Raw genomic sequence first — 15,390 nt, forward strand, 5'->3', positions numbered from 1 at the left:
TTGAGAACCACTGGTATAGAGCATAGTAGTGGCAGCCATTTAGCGGTTCCACAGATAGAAAGCCCATTATTTTTTTCCCATAGAGATTTCCGAAAATATGTATTATTATTATGTTAAGCATGAAACCAAGACATCCAGTCTCCTGGTGAATGACCATAAAACATTTGATTCTGTGTCAACAAATATTTGAAAACTGCAACAAAAAAAAGGGTATTTATTGTTTTGTATTGTATTGTAAATGTTTTATGGTCATGATTCACTAGGATGGCGTGGTTGCAGGATTACAATAATTAATATAAATATTTTTGGAAATCTCCATGGGAAAAGTGAATGGGCATTCTATCTGTGGAACCACAAAATGGCCACCACAAAATGCCCTAGAGAGCAGCGACTCCCAACATTTTGGTTGGGGCCCATTGGTGGGCCATAAGGGTACTACAGGTTGGGCCCCTAACTAATTGGCAAAAAAATAAAGTTTTAATGATAATAGCGGTTTAAAATTAGTTAGTTATTAGTTATTAGTTAATATTGTCATTGTATATTTTCTTTAAAACCTTGAAAATGTGTCTTCATTGTGATACCAATAAATACGAACTTGACATATCTATGTTGGTTCCATTGATCAAAACTAGAACAAAATCAATTGAGGGAGTACTGTGCCCGGTGTGAGGTCATTCAGATCCACGACGTTCCTAAAGATATCTTTAAATCAACAAATATATGGAGATCCATGATGGCATCAATATGACGTCACATTATTGATAACGGGTATAACGGGTACAATGGGTATGGCAAAACCAGAGGAGAATACGTTCCCGACAGACATCGTTCCCAACGGGCATCAGCCTGGTATATAAAATATGGTACTTAAGTTTGTTGGTAAATAGAGCATTGTATTTGAAAAACATTTCATGTTTTCACTTTGATTTTCAGTGTGTAAAAATGGCATCCGCCAGCAGTCTCCATTCTGAAGAGCAGTTCCTGTGTTCTATCTGTCTGGATGTGTTCACTGATCCAATCACCACTCCATGTGGACACAACTACTGCAACACCTGTATCACACAGCACTGGGACAACACTGATGTGTGTAAGTGTCCACTATGTAACAAAACCTTCTGTAGGAGACCAGAACTATCTGTTAATAAAGTCTTCTCAGAGATGGCAGATCAGTTCAGGAAGTCAAGGGAGAACACAAACCAAGAACCTGCTAAACCAGATGAAGTCTCCTGTGACGTCTGTACTGAGAACAAACTGAAGGCTCTGAAGTCCTGCCTGGTGTGTCAGGCCTCCTACTGTGAGACTCACCTGGAGCCTCACCAGATATCCACAGCATTAAAACGACACAAACTAATCAACCCTGTGAAGAACCTGGAAGACATTATGTGTAAGAAACATGACAGACCTCTGGAGCTGTTCTGTAAGACTGACCACATGTGTGTTTGTCAGTTCTGCACTGAGTCAGACCACAAGTCACATTTCATTGTATCTCTGAAAGAGGAATACGAAGTAAAGAAGGCCGAAATGGGAAAGACAGAGGCTGGAGTTCAGAAGATGATCGGGGAGAGAAAACTGAAGATTCAGGAGGTCAAACACACAGTAACGCTCAGCAAGAAAGATGCAGACAGAGAGATAGCACACAGTGTGCAGGTCTTCACTGCTCTGGCGAGCTGCATTGAGAGAAGCCAGGCTGAGGTCATTGATGTGATTGAAAGGAAGAAGAAAACAACAGAGGAACAGGCTGAAGGCTTCATTAAAGAGCTGCAACAGGAAATCACTCAGTTAGAGAAGAGAAGATCTGAACTGAAGCAGCTCTCACTCACTGAAGACCACCTCCAGCTCCTCCAGAACTTCAGATCCATCAAGACCCCTCCACCCACCAACGACTGGACACATGTCAATGTCCATCAGTCTTCATATGTGGGGACTGTGAGGACAGCTGTGGCTCAGCTGGAGAAGACACTCAGTGAAGAGATGGAGAAGCTGTGTGATGTTGAGCTGAGGAGGATCCAGCAATGTTCAGTGGATGTAACTCTGGACCCTGATACAGCATATCCCTATCTCATCCTGTCTGAGGATGGAAAACAAGTGCATAATGGAGACGTAAAGACGAATCTCCCAGACAACACAGAGAGATTCTCTCCATGTCCCTGTGTCTTAGGAAAACAAAGCTTCTCCTCAGGAAGGTTTTACTATGAGGTTCAGGTAAAAGGGAAGACTGACTGGGATCTAGGAGTGGCCAGAGGGTCCATCAACAGGAAAGGACAAATCCAACTGAACCCCAACAATGGTTACTGGAGTATAGGGTTGAGGAATGGAAATGAGTACAAGGCTGCTGCTGGCCCTGCTGTCCTCCTCCCTGTAAGAGAGAAGGTCCAGAAAGTGGGAGTGTTTGTGGATTATGAGGAGGGTCTGGTCTCCTTTTATGTTGTGGAGACCAGAGTTCATCTCTACTCTTTCACTGGCTGCACCTTCACTGAAAAACTCTATCCATACTTCAGTCCTAATGTTAATAATGAAGGTAAAAACTCTGCTCCTGTGATCATCTCTCCTGTCAATCACTCAGATTAGACTAATCCTGAGCTTCACATGAAAAAAAGTTACTTTTCATTCAAGACAACACATGTGTATATCAATGGTTTGGTTTTAGTCAAATGTCACTTCAAATCAAGTTGTTTAACTGCTCTTCCTAATGATGTACAGTATTATAGATTTATATTGAAACAATAACTTAATGTTACTTCTGAAGTACAGCCAAATACTAATCATTTTAAATGGAGTATTTAGCTTAAAACATATGACCTATTTCTGACCTATTTATGACCACCTTATTTCTATTCTTAGCTCCATCTCGAAAGTCATGGAAAAAATAGTCTATGAACAGGTCGATAAGTACCTTGCCGAGAACAATCTAATTTACAAATTCCAATCTGGTTTCAGAACAAACCACTCCACTGACACTTGCCTTCTCTATTTGAACGACTCTATCAAACAAGATGTCGACAAGGGCAAATATTGCAGTATGGTCAAGCTGGACCTCCAGAAGGCTTTTGACACCGTTAATCACCCAATTATGATCAATAAGCTCAAAGCAATAGGTTTTGATGATACGTCGGTAAACTGGATGAGATCCTACCTGGAAGGGAGGGAGCAAGTGGTGGAAGTAAACGGCACCCAGTCCCCTCACCTCCCAGTGACTTGTGGTGTTCCTCAAGGAAGTATACTAGGACCTTTACTGTTCCTGATATATGTGAATGATATGTCTTCAGCTTGCGACTGCAAACTGTTCCTGTTCGCAGATGACTCGGCTCTGCTGGTCTCGGACAGGGACAGGCTGCAGGTTGAGAAAACTCTCAGCACTGAACTCAACAAGATCTGCATCTGGCTCTCCGACAACAAACTTTCATTACACCTAGGTAAAACTGAATCCATCCTCTTTGGGTCCAGTCCTAACCTTAGCAAGGCAGAGAGTTTCACGATCAAAGTGGGTGATGATGTTATCACAAGAAAGGAGGAAATTACCTACCTGGGTTCCATCTTGGAGGCAAACCTCTCCGGTAACAAAAACGCCGAAAGAACGATCAAAAAGGTCAACCAAACAACATGCTATTTTTGGAGGATTGATCGTCTAGTCAGTAAGAATACTCTGAAGATTCTTGCAGGGGCCCTCATAAAAGGTCATTATGATTATGCATGTACTTCATGGTATCACAACACCTCCAAGGCCTTAAAAACAAGGCTCCAAACATCCCAAAAGAAACTTGTAAGGCTACTTCTTGGTCTCAATCACAAAACCCATCTAACCCCTGCTCATTTTGCTAGGATTGGATGGCTTAGGGTTGAGGACAGAGTACAGCAACTTGCTATGGGCCTGGTCTTCAAGATACACCACAACATTGGGATCCCCCTGTATTTGTCAAAATACTTCCAAAATGTTAATGAAGTCCATGATCATAACACCAGAGGAAGCTCCACAAATCATGTTCAACCCAGATTCGGCTCAATAAAGGGAATTAACTCGTTCTCATGCTATTCATCAAAAAATGTAGAATGCCCTAAGGAGTAAAGGAGTGTAAAACCCTACTCACTTTCAAAACTGCCCTAAAGATACACCTTCAGGAGGCTGCAATTCAAAAATGGCCCCTGTCCAAGTCCTAACCTACCCCCCCTCTCTTACTTCTTTTGTACATATTTTTCACTTTTCATACCAGTAACCTGTAAACTGATTGTATGACATTCTGTATAGTAGCGTGTATATCTGTCTGTCTCTTATATGTCATCATGATTTGTGTGCATGGGGATCTCATCTTAAACAAGCTTAGTGCTTAATGAGCTTTCCAGTTTAGTAGACCTTGTATTGTGAATTTGTACTTCCATGTACTGTTATGTACTGTCATGTACCGTTCTCATGTCTTACTAAATAAAGTACATCAATCAATCAAACCAATCAATCAGTCAGTCAGTCAGTCTGTGAGACTGTACCTTGCTACAAGAACTTGATTGTATATTTTATTTCATGGGCATTTCATTTTAAGTACAATTCAGTATTTTCGTTCATTATTGTACTGTACAGAAATAATGTCTGTCAGGAATGACAATATTTTATTTTCAGTGTGAACACAAGAATACAATGATTTTGATGTTATTATTTTTATGTAGCTGATTATAAATTGTAGAAAGAAAATGTGATCCTTCAAAAGAAATCAGCAGTTGTAATTAATGTGCAAATTTGCAGTTCTGAATTTGACTCACTATGAAGTGCAACAACTAATAAAACTTTAAAGGTTCATTGGTGATATTTTCTTATAATGCAGTATGTTCATAGTAAATACTCAATAATTCACAAATTATGATGTACATTCTATTCTTAATATCAATTAAGAATAACAATTTAAATTTAGAACGTAAACTAATGGGTCCCATGAGTCCCTTCCTAGAAATGTAGTGGAGTCAAAAGTACAATATTTCTATTTGACATAAAGTCAATGAAAGTCATTACAAAACACCGGGGGGGATCAGCTTAATGTGCAACATAGTTTTTTCAATCAACATTAACAAAAAAACATAAACTGTATACGGGGTATCTGCACAGTTCTAAAGTGACACACAGTGATCAACAAACCATTCTATAAAAACTGGCCAAATTGTGAAATATTACCTGAAAAAGACGCAAACATTGTGAAAATAGCTGATCAACATGCTCACAACGCCTCGCATTGCAAAATAAATTATGTTGAAATCTTGTCTACATTTCTACCTTGGTAAAATAACTTGATTGTATGTTTTATATTTGGCATTCATGTCTAGGTTCAAAGAAACATTTTGTTCATTAATGTGCAGTAATAATGTCAGGAATAACAACAATATTGAATTGTCAGTGTATTGTACTCTTTACTACATTTAGGTTGTATGGACGAATATGTGCAGCGGTAGACCTAATAAATAAGTTAACAAGAATCCTAATAAATCAGTTAATAATTTTTTTTTTTTAGGAGTCTGTATCTGCTCTCAGAATCACAGTTACTGTATTACAGGTTTAACGGTAAAACACTTTCCTTTTAGCACCAGGGATCCACTGACAGAGACACAGCTGGCCTAGTATCACAAGCCTGTTAACTCAATACGAAAAAAAAACAACTACAAATTAATAAGGCCCTACTGGAAACTTCCATTTTAGCACCAGGGCTCCAATGACAGAGACACAGCGGGGCTAATAATTGCTGGTGAGTATTTATAAACACACTGGAAACTCTTCAGCTTGTCTATTCTTCTCATAGGCAAATTATTTTAGACAAGTGCAGAATAAAAATGTAAATTCATACCATATTTACACATTTATATTTATCAACCTCCATACAGAGTCCAGGGAAGGGTTAACTTTTGACACGGTGCAATGGAACGTTGACTTGAATCTAAACGATATGCTGTCTGAGAATAAAAGGTGAAACAGTCTCACACAGAGTGACAGCAGAGATCATATTCTCTACAAAAACCTACTATCAACAGGATTCTCCTCATTAACAGAGAAGACTTAAGCACATACACAGGTGAGTACAGTAATGATGAGTGTTTTGTTTGTGGGTTATCATTTTAGCCTTAATGTCTGAGTGTACCACGTGTTGTTTACATTTCTGACTAATAAAGTATTCAATCAATCCATCAAATTCAGTTCCCAACACATAATAAAAAAGGTGACATTTTGATGACATCTGGAAGGGACTGGAGGCAGTCCATGGGCCTGGAAACTTTAGGCTATGCTGACATCTGCTGGTGTTTATCTGCAATTACAGTTGTGTGTCTGTTTTAGTTGTTCTTATGTATTGTAGAACGTGTCTGTCATGGAGTATCACTAACTTGAATATGAATATAACTGACCAAACAGTATTGACGGTATCAAAGCTGATTCACTGTAGTCAAACGTAATATTTTGCGTGATACCACCGTGCATAGACTCATAACACATGTGAGTGGATGGAAATAGAGCTTGTAGCTAGCTTTCTTTCTTTCTTTCTTTCTTTCTAGGGTGCGTCCACAGAATGTATGTTAAGGCTTTTATAACCCCAAATAAGATGCAAGTATAACCATTACTCTAATTCCAAAAATGTACCCCCATCCTTCCCCTCTAATTAAATCTGAGCAGCTGTAAATCACAATTTGAATATTAAAACGTCCCATAATCTCTTTGTTAGTATGTAAACATGATATAGACAATAAGCAGTACACAAAAGCATGCACACTCACACCCTTAGGATATTTGCCGACCAAAGTGTTTCTTCCCAGCTGAAAACGCCAGGCGCTCGCTTAAAGACGCTTCCAAAATATACCAGCTCTCAGGAAGCATATAAAAACAGCACACCTCAACACGCGTGCGAAAGACAGACATTCAGCGCCTCGTCACGCTGCTGGGGTTTCCAAAAACAGGGCACTCCTGTAGTCAACAAAACATACACTGCGCTCAGGCAAAACCATTTCGACCCCTTATAAGTTTCCATCCTCAGCACAATTTATACAATATAATATGTGTATACAATTGTATACATATATTCCGACTATTCCAACTCTGTACATATAGTATTTTTGTCTGTATTTTGTGATCATTTTGAACTGTTGATGCTACTTTATATGTCTATGAATTGAATACCAAGGACCTCAATGGAAACAAGACCGCAAGTACTTTTTTGGACGGACCTTTTAGACAAAGTGTTTTAACTGTACTTGTGCTGTTATTTACATTTCTACCTAATAAAATATTCAATCAATCAATCAATGGAGGGAGGGGTCCTGCCTGCCAGATCCTGTCCTTTCATCTGTGCACCTAGTGCAAAACTCGTGTGAGGTTAAAAAGTAGCGTGCGTGTACATTTTGGTAAAAATAAAACCCATACATGATCCATTTTCAATGGATGAACGGCAAGCAGGTACATACATGTAGCCTATAATGACAACATGTATATTTTGGATTGAAAACTATTTCACTCACCAGTCACTGACCCTTTCCACTGTGACGCCGTCGATGAAGATAGGTGCGTGCTCACTCTCCTCCGCCTCCTGTAGACCACGACCAGCTCCTTGGTCTGGTTGACACAGAGCAGCTGTTGGGTTGTTCTCCTGACACCAGAGTGTCTGTGTCAGTGATCTGTTGGGTTGTTCTCCTGACACCAGAGAGTGTCAGTGATCTGTTGGGTTGTTCTCCTGACACCAGAGTGTTAGTGATCTGAACTCGTCCCTCTTAACATAAGGTTAACATAAGACATCACAGACAAACTAACAAGATGCAACACAAACAATGACCCGACAAGAACTGACTGGGGAACAAGACTATATACACATGAGGCCTGATTACAAATTGGATACATCTGGGGAAGACATGACCATAGAACCGAGAAAACTAGAATGTGAACACAAAGACATAGACATACAAGACCTAGACAAGACAGGCAAAGTCTGTGACTGCGACAGTCGGCATACTTGATGATGGAGCTGTGCTGTACATCATACATACGAGGCAGGCAGCATGGACCAGATCTAATCTCTCACCAGCAGGGTTGCCATGTCTCCTTATTATAAGCAACTCTGGGCTTGTTTTTCTGTAAAGTTGCTTGCACTTATGGGTTGCAGTTTATTTTCTGAAGTGTAGTTGCTTATTTGGGCTTGCCTCCTATAATGTTGTTAAAATGTTTAAAAAATATTCCACATTTGTCACTTTTTTTCAAGAAAATAGCAGACCATGCAAGCACTCCAAGATGACATGGCTGAATGACTGGAGACCATCCTGTTGCCCTCACCCCAATAGTCAGCAAAAGCTTTGAGAGGCTGGTGTGCAGTGTTGCCAGATTTTACAAAATAATTAAGCAACCAGGTCTATGAAAACAAGCCCAAAAGCGACTAACACGTGAGCACTTTAAACCTATTTACGTCGGTTATTTGAAAATAGCAGATCCAAAAGGTTAGGTTTAGGCATAGTTTCTGTGAGGTTTAAGGTTAGTGAGGTTAAAGGTTAGGTTTAGACATATTTTCTGTGAGGTTAAAGGTTAGGTTTAGACATAGTTTATGTGAGGTTAAAGGTTAGGTTTAGACATAGTTTATGTGAGGTTAAAGGTTAGGTTTAGACATAGTTTATGTGAGGTTAAAGGTTAGGTTTAGACATAGTTTCTGTGAGGTTAAAGGTTAGGTTTAGACATAGTTTCTGTGAGGTTAAAGGTTAGGTTTAGGCATAGTTTATGTGAGGTTAAAGGTTAGGTTTAGACATAGTTTATGTGAGGTTAAAGGTTAGGTTTAGACATAGTTTCTGTGAGGTTAAAGGTTAGGTTTAGACATAGTTTCTGTGAGGTTAAAGGTTAGGGTTTAGACATAGTTTCTGTGAGGTTAAAGGTTAGGTTTAGACATAGTTTCTGTGAGGTTAAAGGTCAGGGTTTAGCGCCACCTGGGCGACACACCAAAGAAAGAGGGACTATTTTCACTACTTTTGTGTGACACTCTTTTATGATGAAGCAGAGCATTAATTCATGAAAAAACATATCTAATTGAAATATGGAGATATACGAGGACAGCAAAAATATGATACCTGACTACAGACACATCGTATTCTAAATCAGTCAGGTTAGGATTAGGGGTTGGGCCGTTGGGGTAATGCAGAAATCTATTCTTAGTTGCACGCCGGTGCCCTGCCCTGACAAATAAATAGCTGATCTGCAAGCTCACAACACGTCAGAGCGTGACACAATGTGAGCTGTTACATTTGTGGAATTCTTTTGAAAACTATTTGACTTTGAATTGATAATTACAGGGCTAAAGGGATGTTTACTCATATTTAAAAATGGGGACATGACCCAAGAATGGGACCTGACCCAGTGTTTGAGAAACACTGTCTAAGATAAATCCTGTGCAGACTCATCTTGAGGTCAAAGTTCACAGTACACAACAGCGTACAGTGCAAACAACATGACTATGCTATGAAACAATATCTTTATTAGGCTACAAGGATCTTGATCGAAAACATGGTTGATGATTAACGCACTGAAAAACCACAATCAATGTTTAAAGTCGTACGCAAATATGATCTCAGAGGAAAAAATATAACTCTTCAGCTCTTCTCGGGCAATATTATATTAACCACAATGAAACAATTTAAGAAAAGTAGAATATAAAAGGTAAATATGGTATGAATTAAAAATTGTATTCTGCATTTGTCAACCTCCATCCTCCATACAGCGCGAAAGAGTGCAGGGAAGGGTTAACTTTTGACACGATGCAACGGAATGTTGATTTGAATCTAAACGATGTTCTGTATGATAATCAAAGGTGAAACAGTCTCACACAGAGTGACAGCAAAGATCTACAACAACCTACTATCAACAGCATTCTCCTCATTAACAGAGAAGACTTAAGCACTTAGACAGGTGAGTACAGTATTGATATGTTTATTTTTGTGTGTTATCCTTTTAGCCTTATTAATGTCTGACTGTATCACATACTGTTTACATTTCTGATTAATAAAGTATTCAATCAATCCATACATTTCAGTACACAACACGTAACAAAAATGCCTGAAATTACACAGTTGTTCTATTTGTCTAAATTAAGTATTTCAGTGCTATAGAGTCTAAGTCAGTGGTGGAGAATAACTAAGTACATTCAGTGTAAAGTAAGTAAGTATATTTACTCAAGTACCGTACTTAAGTACAGTTTTGAGTTTTTTTTTTATTTACCTTACTGGAGTATTTCCAATTTTCAGTACTTTTACTTCTACTCCATTTCATGTCAGAGGCAGTGTTGGTTTTTAAAAGAATGGAGTATGTTTTATCATGTGTACAGGGGTCATCAAACTTGTCCGTTGCAAGACCTGCCCTTGTCTGTGGCACATTTATTATTTTATAAAATATATATTATTCACTATTATACATATTCACAAAGTCATCTTTTAAGAAGTTTCAATAATTTTGGTGACTCATAAAGTGTCAGGATGACATGCTCTAGGAGACCTTGCATCAAACTAGTTGTGACTGCATTCCTTAAAATCCTGTGGTGCTCTTAAATAATCTCTCATCATATACGTTTCTGTTTTGACTGCATAACACCTACGCATGGTCTAGGACTTTCTCATCAAGATAGAATACTTGTTTACCTTCCTGGAAACCACACCTAGCTTTCGTGACAAACAAAAACTAGTTTAGCTTGATCTCCTATCCTCAAGTAACACTGTCCTCTGAAAAGCCATAAAATAACCTATGACATATACTATGTGCCAACTCACCTCTGCAGCTAAGTAATATGCGATGGAAACACTGACTGTAATACTATAGAGTAGCCTAGATGGAAACACTGACTGTAATGGTGTAGAGTAGATGGAAACACTGACTGTAATGGTGTAGAGTAGATGGAAACACTGACTGTAATGGTGTAGAGTAGATGGAAACACTGACTGTAATGGTGTAGAGTAGATGGAAACACTGACTGTAATGGTATAGAGTAGATGGAAACACTGACTGTAATGGTGTATAGTAGATGGAAACACTGACTGTAATGGTATAGAGTAGATAGAAACACTGACTGTAATGGTGTAGAGTAGACACAATTATTGAAATCTAAACACTGAATAGACTTGGACATTTTTGCCACATTTAATGCCAGTCTCAGGACTGCCAACTGCCAGTATTCACCTTATTTTTGGCCCTTCTCCAGGGTGGTGGCATTGATTTTTTTCTCTGTGTGCTGCTTCATTCAATATCTGTTCACTTCCGCCCTAGTAGGCTACTGCAGGCGTAATGCACAGGGGTGCACATAACTGGTGCGCAGGTGCGCATGCATCGTCAAAATGCTGCGTGGCACATCAGACGAAGGGAAGCGCTTTCGCACACCAACAGCTGGGACCGCTGGGACAGGAATTTACTTTCTGAAGCCACACTCACACAATCACGCTAAAGCACGAGTCGGCCCCATGTGCGCCTCATACACAGCCATTAGGCGGAGGGGACGCATGCTGCACGTGATTGTGTGAGTGTGGCCTCGAATCCTGACACACAGACACAGTCAGTCGCGCTGCGTGCACCGTCACCGATGATGAACACACCGTGATGGTGCAAAATATGCCGTGAACATCCCAATCTGGCGGATAAAATCAGCGTATCACAGGGCATCAACCTTGGGGGGGGCACCAAACGGCATGAAGGAAAAAAAAAAACCCGGCGGAATTTAGAAGCAGGGCGCTAAAACATAAACACGCCGGTGAAACGTCTTTTTTGTTGCGCAGCGCAGCGCAGCGCAGCGCCCCCCCCCCCCCCCCCCCCCCCCCCCCCCCCACGGTAACACAACGGTCACGGGGGACACCGGGTGAGCCCCCCCCCCCCCCCAATTGACATCAAGTAACATCTCCAGGTGCTCTTCTGAGTACTAGGCCAAAACAGTTATGTGCACCCCTGGTAATGCAGGTGATCAGCAGTGTTGCCAGATCGTGCAAGAGAAACAAGCGGACATGGGTCTATGAAAACAAGGCCAAAAGCTAAGACAATTACCACTTTTGCTATTTGACAATAGCAGATCTACAAGCTCACAATTTGTCGCGATGTGTTGTGAGCTTGTAGAAATGCTATTTTCAAAAAATAGAAAAGTTTTGAATATTTTTTAAACATTTTAGCAACACAAATCTTGTATGGGGGGTCCCTGGCACATCATTTTCAGACGAGGTTCTGCGGACAAATACATATTAATCTGGGGGTCCTTGACATGAAAAAACAGCATTAGGAAGCAATCCCAACTAAGCAACTACAAACAAACAATCAATTTAGACAAAAAGAAAACAAATCTATGCTGATCTACAAGCTCACATCATCTCACGATATGATGCATTGTGAGCTTGTAGATCAGCTTTTAAAATGTGCAGCACACATAGACACTATGGCACATTAGGAGTGGTTTTGGTAATATTATTGACCACTTTTTTAATATGTCTGTAGTAAAAAAAGAAAATGTCCATCACAAGCTGTCATGGTGATGACATCTGTACAGTATGCGTGCTTTGTGGAGTCCATATACTCAATCTATGTGTGTGTTTCACAATAGCATGATCTGGGGCTGGGGGCCGTCCTAAATAGCCTGCACTGGGGCCTGTCACAACTACAGTACACCACTGCTATATCAAGCTATGAATGTGTGAAATCTCTGCCTATCAGCATATCTTTGCTTCCTGCATCATTCCATGCATCATTCCCGACAGGCATCAGCCTTGTATATGGTATACTTTAGGTTTGTCTGTATAAATGAAGAGCGTTACAATAAAAGAAAAAACATGTCATGTTTTCACTTCTATTTTCACAGTGTGTAGAAATGGCTTCCGCCAGCACTCTCCATTCTGAAGAGCAGTTCCAATGTTCTATCTGTCTGGATGTGTTCACTGATCCAATCACCACTCCATGTGGACACAACTACTGTAAAACCTGTATCACACAGCACTGGGACAACAATGATGTGTGTAAGTGTCCACTATGTAACAAAACCTTCTATAGGAGACCAGAATTCTCTGTTAATAAAGTCCTCTCAGAGATGGCTGATCAGTTCAGGAAGTCAAAAGAGCTCAAACAAACATCAAACACAAACCAAGAACCTGCCAAACCAGATGAGGTTTCCTGTGACGTCTGTATTGAGACCAAACTGAAGGCTCTGAAGTCCTGCCTGGTGTGTCTGGCCTCCTTCTGTGAGACTCACCTGGAGCCTCATCAGAGTTCCACAGCATTAAAACGACACAAACTAATAAACCCTGTAAAGAACCTGGAAGAAGTTATGTGTAAGAAACATGACAGACTTCTGGAGCTGTTCTGTAAGACTGACCACATGTGTGTTTGTCAATTCTGCACTGAGCTAGACCACAAGTTACATCAAATTGTATCTTTGAAAGAAGAATACGAAGTAAAGAAGGCTGAACTGGGAAAGACAGAGGCTGGAGTTCAGCAGATGATCGGGGAGAGAAAACTGAAGATACAGGAGGTCAAACATTCAGTAGAGTTCAGCAAGAAAGATGCAGACAGAGAGATAGCACACAGTGTGCAGGTCTTTACTGCTCTGGTGAGCTGTATTGAGAGAAGCCAGGCTGAGGTCATTGATGTGATTGAAGAGAAGCAGAAAACCACAGAGAAACAGGCTGAAGGCTTCATTAAAGAGCTGCAACAGGAAATCACTCAGTTAGAGAAGAGAAGCTCTGAGCTGAAGCAGCTCTCACTCACTGAAGACCACCTCCAGCTCCTCCAGAACGTCCCATCCATCGAGATCCCTCCACCCACCAAGGACTGGACAAAGGTCAATGTCCATCAGTCTTCATATGTGGGGACTGTGAGGACAGCTGTGGCTCAGCTGGAGAAGACACTCAGTCAAGAGATGGAGAAGCTTTGTGATGTTGAGCTGAGGAGGATCCAGCAATATGCAGTGGATGTAACTCTGGACCCTGATACAGCAAGTCCCTGGCTCATCCTGTCTGAAGATGGAAAAGAAGTGACATGTGGAGACGCATATAACAACTTTGAGAGATTCTGTCCAAATGCATGTGTCTTAGGAAAACAAAGCTTCTCCTCAGGGTGGTTTTACTATGAGGTTCAGGTTAAAGGGAAGACTGAATGGGATCTAGGAGTGGCCATTGAGTCCATCAACAGGACGGGACCAATCACCCTGAACCCCAACAATGGTTACTGGTCTATACGGTTCAGGAATGGAAATGAGTACAAGGCTAATGCTAACCCTCATGTCCTCCTCCCTGTGAGAGACGAGCTCCAGAAAGTGGGAGTGTTTGTGGATTATGAGGAAGGTCTGGTCTCCTTTTATGATGTGGAGACCAGAGTTCATCTCTACTCTTTCACTGGCTGCACCTTCACTGAGAAACTATATCCATTCTTTTGTCCCTGTGGTAATAATAGTGGTAAAAACTCTGCTCCTCTGATCATCTCTCCTGTCAATCACCCACATTAAATTAATCGTGAGCTTTACATGAAAAAAGTTAGTTTACATTCAAGACAACAAATGTGTTCATCAAAGGTTTGATTTTAGTCAACTGTCACTTCAAATCAAGTCATTTAACTGTTGTTCCTATGATGTAATATAGATCTATTATATTGAAATACAATAACTTACTTTTACAACTGAAGGATAGCCAAATACTAATGATTGTAAATGGAGCATTTTGGTTACTTTACTTGATACTTTATTTGTTTATTTGGACAGGACAATGCATATTAATGGACGTCACATGGACGTAAATACACCGGATTTAGCAAAGATGCTAGTTTTCATCCGCAAAATCAGAAAACAGACAGACAAACAGTGGAATACATTTACATAACATTACATAGGGAACACAGCATAAAAAAACAACACAGCATAAAACATATGACCTGTCTGTGAGACTGTAGAAATGTCTACATTTCTGCTTTGGTACAATAACTTTTAATTCATGGAATTTAAGTTTAAGATCAATTTAACATTTGCGTTCATCAATGTACTGTACAAAAATAATGTTTCTGGAATAACAATATTTTATTTTCAGTGTCTTCTACTTTAATGTAATTGCTAATATTAACAGTTCATTGAATACAAGAATACAATTAGTTTGATTTTAATGATTGACTCTTTAATGTAGCTGATTATTAATTAAGAAAATGTAATCCTTCAAAAATAAATCAGCAGTTGTAATTAATGTTCAAACACCTGTGTGTGCACTCCTTCAATTTGACTCACTTTGAAGTGCAAACATAATACTAAATATAGTAGTATACAGCGATAATACGGGGCCAGTGAATGGAGAGAGAGAGAGAGAGAGAGAGAGAGAGAGAGAGAGAGAGAGAGAGAGAGAGAGAGAGAGAGAGAGAGAGAGAGAGAGAGAGGGGGGGGGAGAGAATAGAGGGAGAGAGAGAGA

The 15,390-nt window shown here is 40.0% G+C and overlaps 1 protein-coding gene across 1 annotated transcript; it reads left to right on the plus strand.

The window, feature by feature from the left end:
• Positions 1-942: 942 nt before the first annotated feature.
• LOC311054807 (uncharacterized protein) lies at positions 943-14,447 on the plus strand (the record flags this gene model as incomplete). The annotated part of the gene is made up of 2 exons (XM_084070810.1): positions 943-2,550; positions 12,810-14,447. The coding sequence occupies 2 exons, from the start codon at positions 943-945 to the stop codon at positions 14,445-14,447; spliced, it is 3,246 nt and encodes a 1,081-aa protein (XP_083926936.1).
• Between the last annotated feature and the right edge of the window lie 943 nt (positions 14,448-15,390).

The sequence above is a fragment of the Gymnoscopelus microlampas genome, assembly GCF_963454915.1.
Source record: "Gymnoscopelus microlampas genome assembly, chromosome: 11".
NCBI lineage: Eukaryota > Metazoa > Chordata > Actinopteri > Myctophiformes > Myctophidae > Gymnoscopelus > Gymnoscopelus microlampas.